At 30.0% G+C, this 19874-nt stretch overlaps 1 protein-coding gene across 2 annotated transcripts in view; it reads right to left on the reverse strand.

The window, feature by feature from the left end:
• Positions 1 to 3307: 3307 nt before the first annotated feature.
• The window catches only part of Idua (alpha-L-iduronidase), a 33776-nt gene continuing 17209 nt past the window's right edge, over positions 3308 to 19874 (reverse strand). Inside the window, exons 8-16 of one of the 2 annotated variants that reach the window (XM_067269657.1) lie at positions 18203 to 18281; positions 17621 to 17861; positions 17473 to 17533; positions 17305 to 17405; positions 17107 to 17234; positions 12994 to 13116; positions 12796 to 12866; positions 7382 to 7509; positions 3308 to 3498 (exon numbers count right to left, since the gene is read on the reverse strand). In XM_067269657.1, coding sequence (XP_067125758.1) covers positions 3395 to 3498; positions 7382 to 7509; positions 12796 to 12866; positions 12994 to 13116; positions 17107 to 17234; positions 17305 to 17405; positions 17473 to 17533; positions 17621 to 17861; positions 18203 to 18281 — 1036 coding nt within the window. In that variant the 3' untranslated portion in view covers positions 3308 to 3394. The remainder of the gene's footprint in view (positions 3499 to 7381; positions 7510 to 12795; positions 12867 to 12993; positions 13117 to 17106; positions 17235 to 17304; positions 17406 to 17472; positions 17534 to 17620; positions 17862 to 18202; positions 18282 to 19874) is intronic. The other variant, XM_067269658.1, reaches the window with a different exon arrangement.

A 19874-nucleotide genomic window follows, 5' to 3' on the forward strand; every position in this document is an offset into this window, starting at 1 on the left:
TAGAAATTTTCACAAATAGAAAAAATTTATTAAAGTTTGCTGGAAACTGCATACAGCAACGACAAAAATGCCTTTGAATTGAGTTGAAAATTTAAAGAAAAATGAATTTAGATCAAACTTCTAACTTAGAAGATAATCTTTGATTTTTTAAATAAAATATAATACAAAATATTGTAAATTTTTATAAGATTTTAAAAAAGCAAAGATGGTCAATACTCCGATCACTCAATCTAATCTTTATTTTAGTCTTGCTACCGAGAATGCCTTTTCCGATTCAATTGATGTGATTGGAATCGTGTTTAATGCATTTAAAAGAAGACAAATATTGTGTTTTCTCATCTGTATCCTGAAAGATTTCTAGTTCGTTTTCGAGATGGTAGTACTTCTTTTGTTCCCTAGTATTCTTGATTCGTCTACCTCGACTACTTTAATAGAAACATCATAGCCCAATAATTCGGCAGTTCGTTTGTCTTTAATAATCAGATTATGAAGAAAAACTTCATACTCGTTTGTATCCTTGCCCAATTTGCACAACTTGGCGTTACGCAGTCATTGAAGCTACTGGGCATGGTTAAAAATTAAGACAACATAAGCACAATTATTCCAGATATTACTGGTAAAGAATTTTGAGAGTTCTGCCCCAAATAAGCTTCGTATTGATTATTGACCATTTGTGACGTGCCATAACGAACAACAATAATAATAATAATAATAATAATAATAAACTAATAAGTAGGTTTAAAATTAATAAATACAAATGTATTCTGACAGTTTATGAGTTAATGATACTTTCTATTTGCAAAATTTCCTCAACCTTAACGTAAAATAAGAAAAAAGTGAATTTTTAAGAAATCTGCGGGATTTCCCGGGATATCTCCCGGGTTAAAAAAACAACCGGGATCCCGGAATCCCGTTTGAGAAACCCTAAAAGATACAAATGATAATTTAATAATCATTTAGCAAATTTAAAACTTTAACAACGTAGCAACAAATAATAATTCTTTGTTAATCTGTAGACTCAACAATAGAATCAATAATGTTGTTTTCGAAGGTGCAACTTGTAATACTGAAATTTGAACATATTGTCTATCCGAGTTCACACTTTATTAAAAATCTAAAAATATATGCAGCATCTGGACAAAATAAGAGTATCGCCGTCATCTGCTACTTCCCCCGACCTACGTATCAAATTTTATCGATATGTTTCATTTTGCCCAAAAGTTTAGGTAAATTTCAAAAATTACATTAAAAAAAACATTTTTAATGGCTAATTGTACTTTCATTATTTTTAATAACATCAAACATGATTTGGCATTGAATTCACAAGAGTTTGCAACAATTCTGGTTTCAAGTTAAATATTCAATTGAAGATTCATGGTATAAGTTCTGTAACATTGGAAAACTGACGACCACCTACCTGTCTTGCCATGATCCCCTATAAGTTTTCTATTGTGTTTAGGTCAGGACTTCTTGTAGGCCATTTCATAACATTCTCGTTTTGATCTGGAGCCATTTTTTGGTTTAATTTGAACAATAAATGAGAGTGTTGTTCTGTTGAAATGTCCAATTTGGACCACCTATCATTTCTGCTATAGGAAGGAGATGCCACTCTAAGGTGTTTAGAGAGCCATCATCTTGTTCTCTGCTATAAAACACTGTCTTTTTTTCTCAGATCATGCCAGTTGTAATTCCAGCCATCAAGGCCATCTAAGTTCCACTTTTTTCATCACTGAAGAGTGTACTTAATCATTCATGTTTTCACTGCATGTAGCTTTTGGCCCATTCCAATCTTGCTTTAAGATGTTCAGGTTTGGGAGATGGTTTTTATACATCCTTGTTAGTTTAATATAAGGATTTTTACTTATTATTCTGTGCACAGTATTTTTAGAAATATTTAAGTTAAACGAGTTTTAAGAGAGTCTAACTGATAAATTTTGTCTAGATACCAGTCTAATAATACATCGGTCATCTGTGGGTGATGTTACTTTAGGTCAACCTGAACGTGTTTCTGGTTTAAAATTTTCTTTTCTTACCAAAACTTTATATATTCCTGAAGCTAAACAACCTATGTTGCTTGAAACTTCAGTAACAATGTCCATTTGCTTTTAATCTCCAAATTTCAGTCACTTCTGAAGAAAATTGATTTTCTTTGGGCATCTTAATTTTTCCATTATTTCTTTGTTAATAGTCATATTCTGCATCATTTCTGACTACACAATTTTATTCCTACAAAACAACATATATAAAGGGCCAAACAACAATGCTTGAGTAGTTGAGGTGTAATTGGTTAGTGCTGTCCAGAAGCTTAAGTAAAGTGCTTTACTAGGAAAAGTGTCCTTTGTCACCTGGGGGCTACACAAGTTATTAACTTGATCAATATATACAGCCAATGTATACAGTAGACCCCCTATAACATGGTAGTTACGTTCTGTGTTATATGAATCTGTGTTGTATGAGTCACTTAGATTTTACAAATACATGAGCCGTTCACAGCCCAAAGCGATTAACTTACTTGTTATATTTAAAATAACTTTCTTTAGTAATCAGGCTTAAGGCATTACATGACAACAATTTTTATGGCCGTTGAATAATAAATGTTTTTTTTTTTCCACAAGAAACTCAACTTTCCTGCCTAAACTGTCCATATATATGCATGCTGCTGGACAGCAGTCATCCAATCAGCATCTTTGCTATGCTGATAGCTCTCAAGTAGGTCTGCTGCTCGTCCACTATTGATCCAGATTCGACCAATCCTGTTGAGACATGAGTCGGCCATGACAATCTTTCTCATTCTTGTACCATGTTATACGAGCCCCTTTTTTGCGTGTTATATGAACACGATCACAATTTTTCCACCATGTTATACGAATCTGTCTTATATGAACACGTGTTATAGGCCACTGTATATGCCACCCATGACATCTGAAAAAACTCTGGTCTAGATGAGAAAAAAACCCAGATTTACCCAGAAAAATAGTGGCTGAGTAGAGATTCGAATAAAAATATTTATTCTTTTAAAAGCATTTTCAGAGTATGTAGCCTAATATCAGCACTCCAAGTAGAACTTATATTTTATTTTTGAATTGTATCTAAAAGTATACAATTGATATTTTAAATAATTAAATTTTAGATTCTTTTGCACCTTCTAAAATTCAAAACTATGTGATAAATCTATTGAATATTTGAACTTTAATTTAACTGGGATATTAATTTTGTTTTCTAATTTGTGTGCTGATACTAGATGTAATATTTCAGTCTAGCATATCTTGAAAATAAAAATACAAAAATGATTGAGAATAATTGATAATTATGAATAAACTACTATAATTAGACATATTAAATTTGGACAAGTATACATATAGTGAATAATGCTTTTAGAAAACTTGTTATTCTGCTAACACGAATAGAAAACAGGTTGTGAGTAAGGTCCCATCTGGTTCCAAAAATCAACAGCCCTAACTCTGTAAAATCCTTTAAATGGGCATTTCCAATGAAAAGCTGTAAAAGAAATGGTAATATTATGTTAGCATAACTTGTACAGTTTTGTCTAAGGTTAATGCTATTAATCAATAAATAAAAAAGTAATATTTTGATGCACTACACCAAATACATAAATACAGGATCTTAACCCAGTTTAAAACAAATAAATCATCTCATTATAACACACATAACTGATTGAAAAAAGTTAGAAAGTGGCAAAATATTAAGTCCTTTAAATCTCTCTCAGTATGCATACAATTTTCAATTTAAAGAACATACCATTTTTTTAGCTTTCACCGAACTTGCTTCTTAGCCATTTTATAGTTCAAATAGTAATTTTTCATGCTACAAATTATTCTTTCAATATGATAAAATGTTATTGAATAGTCTTCAATTGTTAAAATGTTATACACTACAAAAATTTAGTCTCAAATCAACATCTAGAAATCTAGATATTGTAGTCACAATTTCTGAAATCTTTAATGAAACATTTTTGTTCATTAGAGATTCAGCTTTCACTTTTTTGTTGAAATTGGTTATCTGTTTAGCTTAAAAATCAAAATATTAATTGCAGAGCATATGTAGAGTCATGTAATTTAATATAAAATACATTGTTTTGGTTTTACTTTACCTTGGCAAAGAACTCCACTTGAACTTACAGTGACAGGCATCTCAATGTAGGCTTAGAAATACCATTCCACTCAAAATGTAGAGGCAATAAGTTTATATGTGGATGCAAGGTGCATGTAATCACCAGTTTGAGCATCTCCTTTTGCAGTATGCACATCAACAATTTGTGTATTTATCAATATGATACAAACATTACAAATGTTCTGTAGAATGTTGACCCATATTTCTTTAAGTATTGTCTTTAGCTGATCTTATTGTTCAGAGCCTGTTTTTACATCTTTTTCTCTAGGACATGCCAAATGCCATTGAATGGTTCAGATCAGACAAATTTGAGATGTTACAGAACTTGAACTAATTTTGGTAAAGTGTGTAGTATGCAGCTTGACAAATGCATGTTGTAAGGTTGTATCTCTCTACAGAAACAGGCTAACCATAGAAAGCAAAAAAATGCTTGCCCAAAATTTCCTGATAGCATTATGCATTGACAGCTCTATCACACACAATTACATCACCAATGCCAATATAGCAAATAATCTCCACACTTGCACTATGGCTGGATATTTGGCATTTTGCTTCACATAGTTTTGAGTGAATCTTTCATTGAGATTTCCTGATATTTTCATACAGGTCAGGGAAAGGCAAACTGCTTTATATTCTGAACTGACATTGGGTTTCAGCATACTCTTGTGCAACCTGTGCCATCATGTCATTAGCCTGTTGCTAGCAATTTGTTAATAAACAAGATATTCTATCTATCTTTTTTGCAATTCTGCTATTAACATGAATATACTGCACTAGGTCAGTATTTCATAACAAGGCTAAGCAAAATTTGAACTTTTCTGGCAATAGCTGTTGAATATCTACTATTGCTATATCCAGGCACTATGGAATTATTTCCTTGTAGTGTCTGATGAATGCTTTTATAATAAATACATTAAAACATAATCCCCAAGAAATCTGCTGCATACTACTTCATTGCATCATTTTGGAGGTTCTGCTCACATATCAGCAGCCTAACATCTCTCTTATCATTGTTTTGAGTTCTGAACAGAGACAGCACCAGATTCTATACTGCTGTTTTTATGCATATGGGAAAGTGTATATAGCATGAAACAACAAAAATTTATGAAGTATAACTAACTGACTCCATGTTTTCAGTAGACTGATGTTTCCAGGCATACACCCTGAATACCTGTTACAGTGTACAGTCCTTCCAACCATAATAGAACATACAGTGATTGCCTAGAAACTCTCTATTATTTTCATGCATATTTGATAGCAAAATATCAATTATTGCATAAGTTTGGAGAAAAATTATTAATAAACAAAAGAGTTGGATATTATCATTGAAAATAGGATGTCCAACATTAATAGAACATATACTGATTGGAATTAATTTCAAAGAAAGTAATGATTGGAATCCATGAAATTTCTATAAAAATACAAACAAGTGGAAAAAAGATTTAGTAAATTCCATAGTACCTTACTATTAAAAATGGGATGTGGAAAGGACCTAACTGTAGTGGAGATCAAAATTGATTTATTTCATCAGAAAGAGAAAAGTAACTTTGATTGCTAAAAATTTGGGAAGACCTCATTCAACAATCTCAAAGTATTTCAATAATAAGGAGCATGAAGAGGAAAATGAAACAGTGCTTGCAAGAGTTCAACAATACCTAGAGAACAATGTGCAATTGTTTGATGTTAACTTAAAGGAAGATATATACTAGAATAGAAAAGGAATAGAATAGAATAGAAAAGGAAGATATAGAACTAAAATATAATATTCATTCAAAAAATCAAAATGAATTGAAGCTGAGCTGTAGTAAATCAACAGTACACAATATTTTCAGAACAACAGACAATGTTCTGAAAATATTGTGTACTGTTGATTCATCTTGTTGATTCATCAAGTTGTCTGTCATTTTGATTCATCAAAATGACAGACAACTTGATTACAGTTTGCCAGAAACAACTTTGAAAGAAGGGAAGGATGAGAAAAAGTGGAATCTCAATGGACCTGATGGTTTTAAGTTTTACTGGGCAGACAAAAAACTAGATCAAAAGCAATGCTCAAAGAGAGTGGCTGGTGGTAGTACACTCACGACTTGGGCAGGGATTGGATGGAATGAAAAGACAGATATAGTATTTATTTAATGTTGAAACAATTCTCAAACATATCAGGAGCTTGTCTGAAAGCAGCTCCAAACTTATAGACAGAAAATTGCTAGACAGGACTTTGAATTTATGCAGGATAATGAAAACTTCTGTATATCAAAATCAACATTATCCTTTTTCCAGAGCAAGAACATTCAACCCCTCAGTGCAGATTTAAACCCAATTGAGAATCTTTTGGGTGACTTGGTTTTCCAAATGTGTAGCAGTAGAAAGCACTACAAGACTGTTCTCATTGAAGTATTGGAAAATATTCCACAAGAACAACTGTAATCTTTGATAATTCAATGTCTAATTGTATTTTTCAGCTTCTTGCCAAAGATGGTAGCAAAATCAGCTACTAATTTTAATTTAAAGATATCATACATTAAGATGTTATATTAATGTTGGACATTCAATTTTTGCTAATAGTGTCTAGCTCTTACATTTATTATTTTCATGTAACTTTGATGAAATTTTCTAGTACATTTTATAGTAAGATATCAGCAATTATTGTACAAGTTTAGAGAAAAATAATTAATAAAGAGTTTCTAGGCAATCACTATGTTTTATTATTGTTGGAAGGACTGTATTTACCAATGTTTGTTGTAGTGCATAGCTCAAGTGGAATACTTTATTTGCAGTTTGTAAAAAGCTTTTTTACTAAACAATGTTATACATAGAAACATCCAATAATTGCCTAAATGATCGGGCTACAATTTGGCTAATTCAATAATTAATACAAAGTAATTTGTCACTAGAGGTAGGCATTAGATGCCACCTCTTAACTAAATTAATAATTATAATTTTAGTAATTTATTAAATAATTTAGAACCTTCTGAAAGAAAGAACTGACTCAGGGCAGGGCTTTAATCTGCAACCTCTGCTTGTCGTGTAGTACACTTGCCAGCTATGCCACCCAGACCCCGAGCAAGAGGTAGCTTCCAGAGGTATTTAAATTTGGATATAACCTTACTTGGTTAATCACAATGCCAGCTGGGGACGACTCCTTGCCCATGGCCTAAGGACAATTGGATGTTTCTATATATATACTCATCGGGCTTTGCAATGTTTAACATTATATAAATATAACAAACATTATGCAACAATTTCTTACTTTGGCTTGAATTTTGTAACTTTTGCATGTATGTAAATGATAGAAAAATCGTGTCTTTTTGGTTAATCCTTGTGTAAGTTCTCAAAATACCATTTGGAGAATGCTGAACCTCATAGGTTAAAAGGCATCTGTAATAAAATTATATAATATATATTACTTCAAAAGTATATTTTATTAAACACTTATACTAAATGATCAAATGAAAACAAACTCCTGAAGTGCAAAATTTCTAATAATCAACTTATCCATATAATAGCCCAATAATTTGGCATTTTGTTTGGTTTTATCTCTTGAGTCCATAATAAATACCGTATTTTACGGACTATAAGACGCACCTTTTTCTTCGAAAAATTGCCTCCAAAATTCAGGTGTGTCTTATAGTCCATAGCGTCTTATAGGTATTTTTTTTTTTAAAAATTGCTTAAAAATTAAGGTGCGTCTTATAGTCCGTAAAATACGGTAAATGTAAGAAATCAAATTTGTCTTCAGAATTTGAAACGCTTTTTATAACTGTACTTATTCAGTCTTTCATCAGATAACTTTTTTGTTCATAATAGCTCATTTTTACACAATCATCATCTTAGTTTTCAGTTACTTTTCTTCTTTATGTAACTTACCTTACACTATAAAATTTTCAGTGTAGAATTTTCGGATATCACATCAGTTAATTTGCCTAACTGACTCATCATGCAATACTCCCAAGCTAAGTGCACACTTTGGCAAGTGAATGGATCAGATGAAATTGCATCAGTTTGCATGCACTTGATTACATTTCAATGACAAATCAAGCATAATTTAGAGCAAAAAACATTGAAAGTATTCAGATGAGTGGTAATGAGCTACAAATTATATAAATTCTTTGTAGTTTTGTCTCAGAGAAATTAAAAGTTGCATCTACATTAACTGTTTTTTCAATTAATAAAAGAAATGGGTACAAATGACAGTGCATCCTCTAAAAAAAGTAATATTTCTTTCAATAAATAGAGTGCAGGAGTTTCAATAGCTGGGCATCTGGATTAGTGACCTTATTGGTTTGAGGTAAACAGGCAGACCTCAAAAAAGCAAGACAAATTTCCTCCCATGTAACTTGTAATCCTGCCTAGCGTGCACATCTCCATAGCTTACAATGCAAGTGGATTTTTTTCTCTATCTGTTACAACATAATGCTGCAAGCTAGGGATAAGTGCACACTAAGTCCTGTTTATTTGATCACTTAGTATGAAATTATTAATAGATCAATCAATGAATTATAAATTTGAATTATGAAGAATGAGTGAAACCAGAAATAGAATTTGAAAATATACTTATAACTGATTGCTATATATTTGGATATTTTGAATTAAAATTTTAAAGTTTCAACTTTTTGGCATAACAATATTAGATTTTATATTTTGTGTAGTACAAATTAAAAAAAGAAGGCCTTTTATCATGCACTTTGTAATATTGTCAGTTTTAAAATACTCTAATGAATAGAAAAAATCATCAGATTTATGATTACTGTTATCATATGTATGTGAAACTACCTTTTAAAAGAGGCTTCAAAAATAAAAATAAAAGTTAGTTCTAATGTGTTATATTCATTATTATAAAAATATATTTTTTCCCTTCAGTTTTATGTTTGTCAAGAAAATAAATTAGCTCCCATGTTTCCCTCTCACTATTGTGTACATGTACAGTACAAGTGATTCAACTGACTATATCTTTAATGGTTTAATTATGTATCTATCTATATATAAATATATACAGTATATACCGTATATTTCCGCAGATAAGAAAATAGTTGAATCATAAAAAAAAGGCCCCCAAAATCCGGGGTCATCTTATAGGACAGATACAAAAAAAATTAGATTGAAATTTATATAAATTAAAACCATTATTAAAAAAAATGGACAAACCGTAATTATTTACTATTAGAGAGTAGGTTATGTCCACAAAATGGAATAGCCCATATGACTTTTCTGTGAATAGTCAGTCATTACTGGAATGCCGGAATCAGTGTGAATATTTGCAACAATTGCAAGGCAGTGCTGCCAAATGCAAGAAAATAAAATTTGTTCATTCGAAAAATTACAAATAGGACATAATTCTATATATGCTATACAGTATTATTATCCAGATGATGATTGCTGATCTAAACTAAATTCATAGGCCATTGATAGTTTGAGGATTGTCTTATAGGACAGATACAGGGTGGGCCAGCGAAAACGAAACGGCAGAATGTTCGTGTTCATCCAAGCAAAGTGCTCGGACAGGTCGATTTTACTCTTGAGGGGACATCTTTTGCAATAAAGTTTTTGCGATTCTGAATATTAACTAAACAAACATTTTTTTCGAAATAAATGCTTGTTTAGTTAATACAAAATAAATGAGTTTTTAAAATTTTTTGTTGTCTGTTGTATTCAAAATCGCAAAAACTTTATTGCAAAAATGTCCCCTCGAGAGTAAAATCGACCTGTCCGAGCACTTTGCTTGGACGAACACGAACACTCTGCCGTTTCGTTTTCGCTGGCCCACCCTGTATATGCTATCAAACTATAAAACTTTGGTGAAAATTTATACCTTGTCTTATCTGAAGGTTGTCTTATCTGCGAAAATATATGGTGTATATATATATATATATATATATATATATATAAATGAGGATGTTTGTTTGTTTGCTATGCACGCCTATGCCGTTTGACCAACTGCTACAAAACGGGGCAGTTATGTTCAAATTCTTCTTAGGTCATGTCGTACATCCCACTCCAAAATATCAATTAGATTTCTATATATCAAAATTATATAGATATACATCTATATAATTTTTGTCTACATTTGATTGCTGGTTTTACACACAGTGCCATCTATCGAAAAAAAATTTAACTAAATATAATTATTACAAAAAAGAATATAATGTAATTTAAAAAATATATATTATATTCAATTAATTACTGTGACAATGATATAGCATGAAATAGATGCGCCATTACGCCGATACTGCAACAGGTAGCATATAGCCCTTGCTGCAAGGAATGTAGTAGTGTTTTTCTCCTGTACATCATACATTTCCTGTTAGCAGTTGAATTGTGCCAATTACGTATCTAACTCCATTCAAGGGAAAATTTTAAATTGAAATAACACAACTTGCAGTACAAATCAGAAGTTCATATATAATTAATCTGATCCTCTTTCTCTCATGATTTCCATGTCTTGTCTCTACTTTCATCTGTCTAACTCCTTTCTTGAGATCGATGAAGGACGGACAGACGGGATGACAGCTGAAATTTATAGGTCTACAATTCTTTCAAATTGCAGCCCAATAATTTTTCTATAAATGCAAAATTTATGAGAACATACTTCCCACATAGTTTATACAACATGTTGCCAAAATTTAAACACTATTAAAAACAATTATTCTAGCATTTTTACAAGATTTTATTTAACTTGTCCTGTGTTATTCCCGACAATTCTTGGGGTCACGACCTCTGACCTTGAGCATTTGACCTGAAATATCTTGTTACAGTATTCGTATGTTCTTGGAAATAGATGTCGCTAGTTGTTATAATTTTTATATTAAAACTAACTTCCAACATATATTAATAAATATAAAAATAAAAAAAATTATATCTATTTTGTTTGTAAAAAATAAAAAAAATAATTTCAGATGATACAATAGCCACGATTATTTTATTAATAACATAAAATTTTTGTTAGGCTTAACATCGACAAAAATTCAACATGGTGGCCACACGACGGAGAAAAATTTCAACATGAAGTCTTTCAGATGTTAAGGTTAGGAACTTGTTAGGATTGGGGCCATCACAATCTATCCAACATGAATTACTTTTCAAATATTAATAGTAGACCAATATTAATTAGTAGTCATTGAGCATCCTTTCTTCCAGGAGGAGGTCAAAAGTAGTCCTTTTGGTCAAATTACTCCAACCCCTTTCTGCAACCCTTCTTTCTATCAGACCAGCAGTATGGTGGCATTTGAATAGAAAAATTACATAATACAAAGTTACCGGCAAGCACAAAATATGATTTAAGTGGTTTTCGAGGGTGCAGAGTTTAAATATTTGGCCCAGTTTTTGTGAAATTTGATTAGTTAGCAGATTGCTGTTTGATATTTGGCTGTGAATGGTGCAGTTTCTTAAAGTTAACATTAGAAAATATTATGACATCTAAAAAATTTAACATCTATTGTCAATTCCTGTCTACTTGATCATTGAATTTGTGCCATTTAGTACCATCTGAGTATCATGATAAACATGACCAATGGTTGGCTGAAATAACAAAACTCTTTATATGGTTTTTGTTTTAATGTTTGTTACATTATAGTATTTGATTTATATTTACAAAGGTTATCTTATGTAAGAGTTTATCACACCGAGTGCCCAATCTAACAAATTTTTAAAATCCTTTATTCCTCTACTGTACACAATTTCAAGAATTTTTAAAATGTGGTGTGATAAATGCTTACATAAGATAATCTTTGTAAATATAAATCAAATACTATAATATAATATAACAGAAGCATTAGAAGTATGAAATAATCTAATAATCTTAATCTTTGCTGCTGTTATTTTTTGCCCAAGCAACATTAGGCTCATCTATAAGTAAAATCACATTGTACTTTAGCTCAATTAACCATATTGATGTACTGTATTTTACGGACTATAAGACACTACGGGCTATGAGACGCACCTGAATTTTTAAGCAATTTAAAAAAAAAAATACCTATAAGACGCTACGGACTATAAGACGCACCTGAATTTTGGAGGCAATTTTTCGAAGAAAAAAGTGCGTCTTATAGTCCGTAAAATACGGTAAATGTTGTATAGAGTGGCTGCAAAATCCTTAAGCATGTATTCTCTGCTAATTATTTGTTTTATTTTTAGTAAATTTTCAGTGTAACAGAGATCAACTGAATCATTGTACTCAATCAAAGGCAAAACTTAAGTAACAAATTGCTCAAGTTATCAACCATTCTAAGACATATTTGAGGACATTCTTCTTGTCATTAAAATAGTTGCCAACAGCTTTTTTCAAGTCTTTAACCATTCTAAGACACATTGAAGACTTAAAATGGGTAATTGTTTTAATGACAAGAAGAATGTGTGGAAATTAGTTTTTAAGAAAATAGTTGTTCTTTATGGTAATAGAAGTCTAACTTATATATGTTTAAAAGAGGAAGTGTAACAGATACAAGTTTGAGTTTCATTCTGGGCAAGTTTTCCTTCCAAATTATCTAAATTTAATGTTTAATCTGGTTAATTAGACTGAAATTAATCAAAATAAACATTTATTAATGTTAAAATAACAGATAGAATTTCAAATATAAATTTTTAAACAGTAACCAAATGTCTTCTCAAATAAATTCTATAATCATTTTATAGAATTAAAAAGGATTCCTAAAATTATAAATTATTTACCTATTAGAAGGATCTTTCCAAGTTATAATGATACTTTGTTGAGAAATACTCAGTATTTGGATCTTTTTTACCTGTTTAAAAGATAAAACTTTTGTTAAAAATTGTCAATATCAATAAATTGTTATTATTAGAAAGAATCTGTTGATTAACTAATAAAAAGATTAGACAACTATTATGAAATAAACTTGTACTACTCACATAGGTTGGTAAATTGTTCTTATCACAGATATATAACAAATTAATACCAGGCAATGGTATCTTCATGTAAAACTTCCATGGTGGATAAGATAGTTTTTTTGGTTTATGCAATCGAAATGGATCCTAAACAAAAATTTAATTCATAGCATTAAAACTAAATAGTGTACATTTTTCTTAAAGTTGTTAATATATCAGGGTGATTCAAAAGTCACAGAAATTAATTTTTTAAAATAACTCACAAACTATTTACAGTAAGATGATGTGGTTTTCACAGAAATGCTTAGAAGGGATTTTTTTTAGGTGTAATAAAAATTTTTGGTACTAAAAATTTTTGGTACTAAAATTTTTATTACACCTAAAAAAAAATCACATTTCTTTCTAAGCATTTCTGTGAAAACTGCATCATCTTACTGTAAATAGTTTGTGAGTTATTAATTTTTTAAAATTTTTGTGACTTTTGAATCACCCTGTACATCTCAGTATGAATTGCTGTCTACTGTATTTGAAAATTTTTACTACTAGTAGAACTACAATTTAATGGCTTTTTTAAAAATAATTGTTTGGGTTGATGGACTAGCTTTATCATTGTTATAAGAGGTTTGTAACCAGGTTCCAAATCATAGCCCTCCACTATGGATCAAAATTTGTCAAAGGTCCATAATTCCTAAGAAAGCTCTGTTCAAATATAAATTATTTTACTATTAACATTTTAAATATCTAATATATGAACATATTATTTCCTGGTAAGTAATATCAATAAAATAAAAACTTGTGACACTTGGTTCTATAATTGACAGAAGAAAAAATAATTGTTATGTTTATTAAATGTTTTTGGTCACTATAACTGTGTTATGTGCAGAAAAATATTTAATTTTATGGCTGTTCTATTTCATTCCATTGTTTTTTTTTTTTTTTATGACAACCTGATTATAATTCACACATATGAGATAGAAGCTCCAAAACAACGGATAAAAGCATTAAAAATTGTTTCCTTAGATTGCAGCAGAATGTGTTTAAGATGTGTTGTGGACTATTAAACTATGCTAGTGAATATTGGTTCTGCAGTTTTTCAAGTCATTATCTGTGTAAGAGTATGTATACCAATATAAAACACTTGTGAATTACAAGCAGATTTCTTTTATCTGTAAAAGAATGCTTTCTTTTTGATATTTTGGCATTGATGATTCTCCAAAACAAAAATTAAGGTGCTTGATCATTTTCAGGAAGAAGAATCAGTAGCTAAAATTACTCTCTTTTGTCATAAATGAATCAATCATTTACAAAAATAAGTATCATCATCCTAAAAAGCAAAATTGTGAGGATTCGTGCATCTGGATTGATTATCAGTCTATATCAACTGACATTTCACTTTTTTGTTGATAATAAAATTACTCAATGAGACAATGTAAATTTTAAGTAAACATTCTTCAGAAATATTTTATGAGTTTAAACAAAAATTAAAGAATTATTAAAAAAAAAAATCTTCACAAAACACCCCTTTTTACATCTCAGGAACATAAAAGTCAACTCCACCATGAGATTGTTATATTGAGCAGTAACAGTACTGAGTAACAATTACAACTTTACATATATATATGAGAGTCTGGGGAAAATTAAGTAATTAGAGTAATTAGGAAATAAAAGAAACCCAGTTCTTATCTGGCATTTCCATCAAACTCTGATCAGATAAACAAGACAATCGAATGACTTGGGCTGCTGAGATTGTTGCTTTTGCTTTGTTTTGAGAAAGTTGGAAGATAAGTCCCAACACTGAATTGATGACGCATAAGAACTTTGAATTTGTTTAAATTATATTGTAATAAGAGTAGCAGAGAGTATCAACAATCCCTTTTTACGTATCTAACCCCTTTTTGTTACTTATTAAATTTGTTGTTTTGTTTAACTGGTGTTGATATCAGTTATTATGAGATCTGATCACCCTATTGACTTAACCATGACCCCTTCCACTCAAATCCCAGCCATCCAGTGACATAGAGAGCAGGACTCACTGTCCTGATGCCACTCAAAGGTTAGGAACAAACCCTCTAACCTGCAGATTATCTCACATATACAGTATATACTATTGTATTCATAAAATATATATATTTAAAATTTAATTTAAATTAATATGAAAAAATTCATTAAGCTTTGAAATTTTTTGTTTAACATTTACTCTATATCTCTGCTCTGACTCAGTATCTATTATGCCATGCAGCCAACTGCAACAGCACTGCAGTGCCATCTGAATCATTTTCATTGTTTCAAGAGACAGAGAACAATAATGCACATTTGGTCTCCTTGAGTGGGAAGCAATTGTGCCACATCCCTACTCAATTCCTTTAGGGTGGTTGCTGGCAGCTTTTTAGGAGAACTTCTAGCAATCATCCTAATAAAATTGTTTTTATTTTGTATCCTGTTTTTGATTAAAAAACAATATATAAATTACTATAAATAATAAAAATTGAGTCATTATTTGTGATTTTATTTTTCTTTGGAAATGCTGCAGTTCCACATCATGAGCAGCTACTGATCTTGAAGTAGATGAGAACTTCTGCAGTGAGACTGCTGTGTTTCTGAGTTGTGAAAAGGAATAAAATGTGAAAATACTAAAATAAATTGAAAGCATTTCTTCTATTTTTTGTGAATTTTAAGTATATTTATTGTTCTGGCTTTTCAAAAATTTAAGAAAAAGAATTTACCTGAGGAGTTTACAATTTAAATTTAAGAATACATGTTAAATATTTATATTATTAGGAACTGTCATGTGATTTCCAAAGAATGATAAAAAACTTCTAATTTTTATCTGTCTTAAGAATATGTATGCTATAAAAAATTTTCATACAAAGTCATATTTTATAATCATAAGATGATAATTGACAAGACTATGTCTTGTTTAGAAAATCGTGCTGCCGTTCTGGCTTACCAGCTTAGAGGTATGAAAGAGTACAGTACATGTCAGGAGTTGCAATTTGGAACAGAGTATCAGGTGCTGAAATCATGCATGCATAAAAAAAACCAGACTTGTAGATACTCAGGATCGAGAACCGAGTCAAAATAAAATAAAAAATGGCAACACTCTTTCTAGAAACAGGCACTAGTGTGAGATTTGTGCATGTGATGCTTGTTGGAAAGTTGGAAATATGAATGTTGCAAAATTGAATTTTGACAAACGAGTCTTTGAAAAAACCTATTTACCTGTCCTGTGTTATTCCTGACATATCTCTGGTTGTGACATGCTGACCTTGACTGGTTGACCCGAAATATTGCATTTCAGCATCGAAATGTTTTTGAAAGTAGATGGTGCTAGTCGTTAGTTTTAATATAAAATTATAACTTTCAAAATATAATTTTTTTTTCTTTTTACATTTATATATATATATATATATAGTTTGTGCAAAATATTAAAAAAATTTTGGACAATACGATAGCCATGATTATTTTTTTCAAAAATGGGAAATTTTCATTAGGCATCGACAAAAATTCAATCCAGGGAGACACACGACACGCAACAGAAAGAAATTTCAACATTGAATAAGTTAATTTCACCAAAAATGCATTGTGGACAACCTCATGGTCATGGCCGGAGAAGTTTGAACAATCACGCTCAAAACCAGCAATACCAAAGAAAATTGAAGAATGAGAATGAGATCTGTCTTCAGTATCAAAGTAATCCCACTTAGTAGTGAGTCTCCGAGACATAGTCTTATCCCAAATACAGCCTTGCCGTTTTACTTGTTATTTCTCCTTTCTGTATTCATGGCAAATTTACAGACCATATGGTAAATATTAGAAAATGTTAAATTTAATAAATTAATTTTTAAAAATCTAAAAATATTGTAAAACTAGCATTTTCAATTCTAAAAAAATTGACAGACAGTTTACATTCACAATGCAATTTTCCTACTGTGTAAATTAATTGTTATGGCTGTTTCAGAAGTAAGCTGAACTATGGGGAGGGAGTCTCTAGACTCCACAATAACCTACAAGAAAAAGTCTGTTGCAAGTTTTATTTTCTCATAAAAAATTATTTCATGACTAATGTAATTTTATAGTTTATTGACTTTTGATCAATAACAAATACTTGAAACTTAAATTACACAAAACTTTTCTTACCTCTACAGATCGCATGATCTTAAACTGATGTATAGAAGGATATGGAGGATATCCAAATTTCTTCCACCAAAAATATGGATTTGTATCTTTGTTATTTATATGATACTGTACCATTCTGAAGTCTTTTACTGTAAAAGAATACAGTTTACTCAAGAAACATTATTATTGTAATTAACAGAAATAAAAAAATTTAATAACCTGATGTAATATTAAGTCCATGAATTGTAATATCTAAATAATTATAACTTGAAATATTGAAAGTATCCATACTATTGTACAATAGTAGTACAAATTCAAATCTAAAAATATTACAGTATGTTGTAAAATATTTTTCTAAATATTATCACAATTTTCATTAACAATTACCTTTCAGATTCATCATTGAGTGTTGCTATTGCACCTAATGTTTTTGAATTTCTCCAATTTCCTGGTAAGAAATTAACACACTGATTGTTACACAGTTCTAAAAATATTGATAAGTATTTAAATATCAGAATATTAAAAAAGAACCAACCTTTAACATAAATTAATTTTTTACCAAGTAAACCGAGAAGTCCAAGAACAGAATAAATAGGTTTTTTTACAAACTCAGTGTAAGGAGTTTTGGTGTTATTCATTTGAAATCGGGCAAATAATGTTCTCTGTGTAAACAGATGAGGATAATAACTGAGAAATGCATTATCATTGCTCAAAAGATTGTAGTTGAAAGGTGGAGTGTTGTTTGTATAAAACATTTCAAGATGTTGTGCTATAATCTGAAAATTCAAATGGAAACAGAATGAATAAGAATGAAAACAGAAATAGCAGAAGTGATTTGATAAAGAATAGTCAAGACTTATATTTTAAATATTAGACTTTGTTAACAAGATGATTTTCTTATTAAACATATAGTTAAATAATAACTCATTTAGTCATTTAATGGCTTTGTATTTTTCTATGTAAAAGCAAGCTACTTTACTTATCTTTATAATTTTCCATTATAAAAATTATATAAATTACAAACATATATTTTATAATAACAACTTTATCTGCATTAATTGTGCTGATTAATCATAATTTCATTTAAATATTTAATTTGTTATTGCCCAATACTTACTTTAATGGCAATGGCAGCATAAGTTGCATCTGCTCTCCATTCTAGAGGTTTGGACCAAGTAACCATGGGATCACTTTCACTGATAAAAGTGTATCATACTTATTTTTGAATCATTATAAAACTATTTTAATTTCATGCAAATAACTATTATTGATACAGCACAAAAGTACAGTATATCATTGGTATATGATGTAACTCTATAGTGGCCAGAGAAATTATAACATCTACTGGTATACAGTTCAGAAGATACCCAGCTCTTAAATTAAGTAGCCAGACCTATCATTTTGAATCAATATAATTATTTTAACCATCAAAATTCATTTTATAATAAAAAAAAAAAAAAAATGCAATGACTTAATCTATATCTATAAATGAGAATGTTTGTTCACTATATATTCCAAGGCCATTTAACCAATTGCTACAAAACTCTGCAGTTACATTAACTTACATCTATCTTAGACAATGTCATACATTCCAACCTAATTATTTATTAAACTTCTATATATCAATTAATTTCTATTTACATTAGATTTGCTGGATTTACATATAACGCCATCTATGAGCAAAAAATTAAATAAATAATAAACTAACTATAATTCGTATAAAAAGAGATATAATTTTAAAAAAAATAAATATTACAGTACATTCCCTTTGTTATAGCAACCATGACATAGTGTGAAGTAGATATGCTATATTATTACTTTGATACTCACTCACCTGTGTGGAGTCAAAACTGTTACATTGATAGATGGTTGTGGGTTCAAGCATTGCCAACAGGCTGGCCACATGCAGTTTTCTGGGGTTTGTTCGTAACACCTAAATAGGGGCAGTTTCTCATAAAACTCTTCCTGGGAGTCACCCCTCAGCAGATCTTGGTTATGGCAATGTGACACAAATGGGTCACATTGCCATAACCAAATAAACCAAACTAATTGTAATTATTTATCTATAAACTTGCTATTTATGCCCATAAACTGCATGGGAAATATGTCCTCATTCTGATAATGTTCTTAAAATGAGTTTTATCACATACATTTTTGAAATTTATGAATAATAACACCAGATATAACAATTACTGTGAGGAGTACTTTTTAACTTTTTAAATGCAATTGAAGCCAGGCATAACAAGCTAGTATAGACTAAACTAGATAGCCAGTTGCTAAATAGTTCTTTGAAATGATGACATTACATGCAGAGGAGTGAAATTAAATGGAAATCTATCAGCTTTTAAGATAAAAGTTCAAATAGAAATGTCTAATAATGATAAAGTATAGAGTGGCACATAAAAAATGAATGGAGAATCTAAAGATAAAGTATGAATATATTATGTCATTATTGGTTTTGGTAAAAAATGAAATGGCAGATAAATATCTTTGTGGTATACAAAGAATTTTCACATCATCTAAAAATGTTTTTAGTGACTGTAGACAAATGAAAAGCTGTTTGATGGGTTTGTAATTACAATTTTAAATTAAAATATAACATATGTCCACTTTCAACTTGCTTTTAAACATAGATAACATTCAGGTTATCTGTACAAAATTACAATATAGGTATAACCTAGGTTGTGTACATAATGTGTTCCATCAAATGGCAATTTACAATACAACCATTTACAATGCAATTGCTATCTCCATACTTTTTTAAAAATGTTGTTCATTTATATTTTTTA

Source organism: Centruroides vittatus, unplaced genomic scaffold (genome assembly GCF_030686945.1).
Source record: "Centruroides vittatus isolate TY-2023 unplaced genomic scaffold, ASM3068694v2 contig_355, whole genome shotgun sequence".
Classification (NCBI taxonomy): Eukaryota; Metazoa; Arthropoda; class Arachnida; order Scorpiones; family Buthidae; genus Centruroides; species Centruroides vittatus.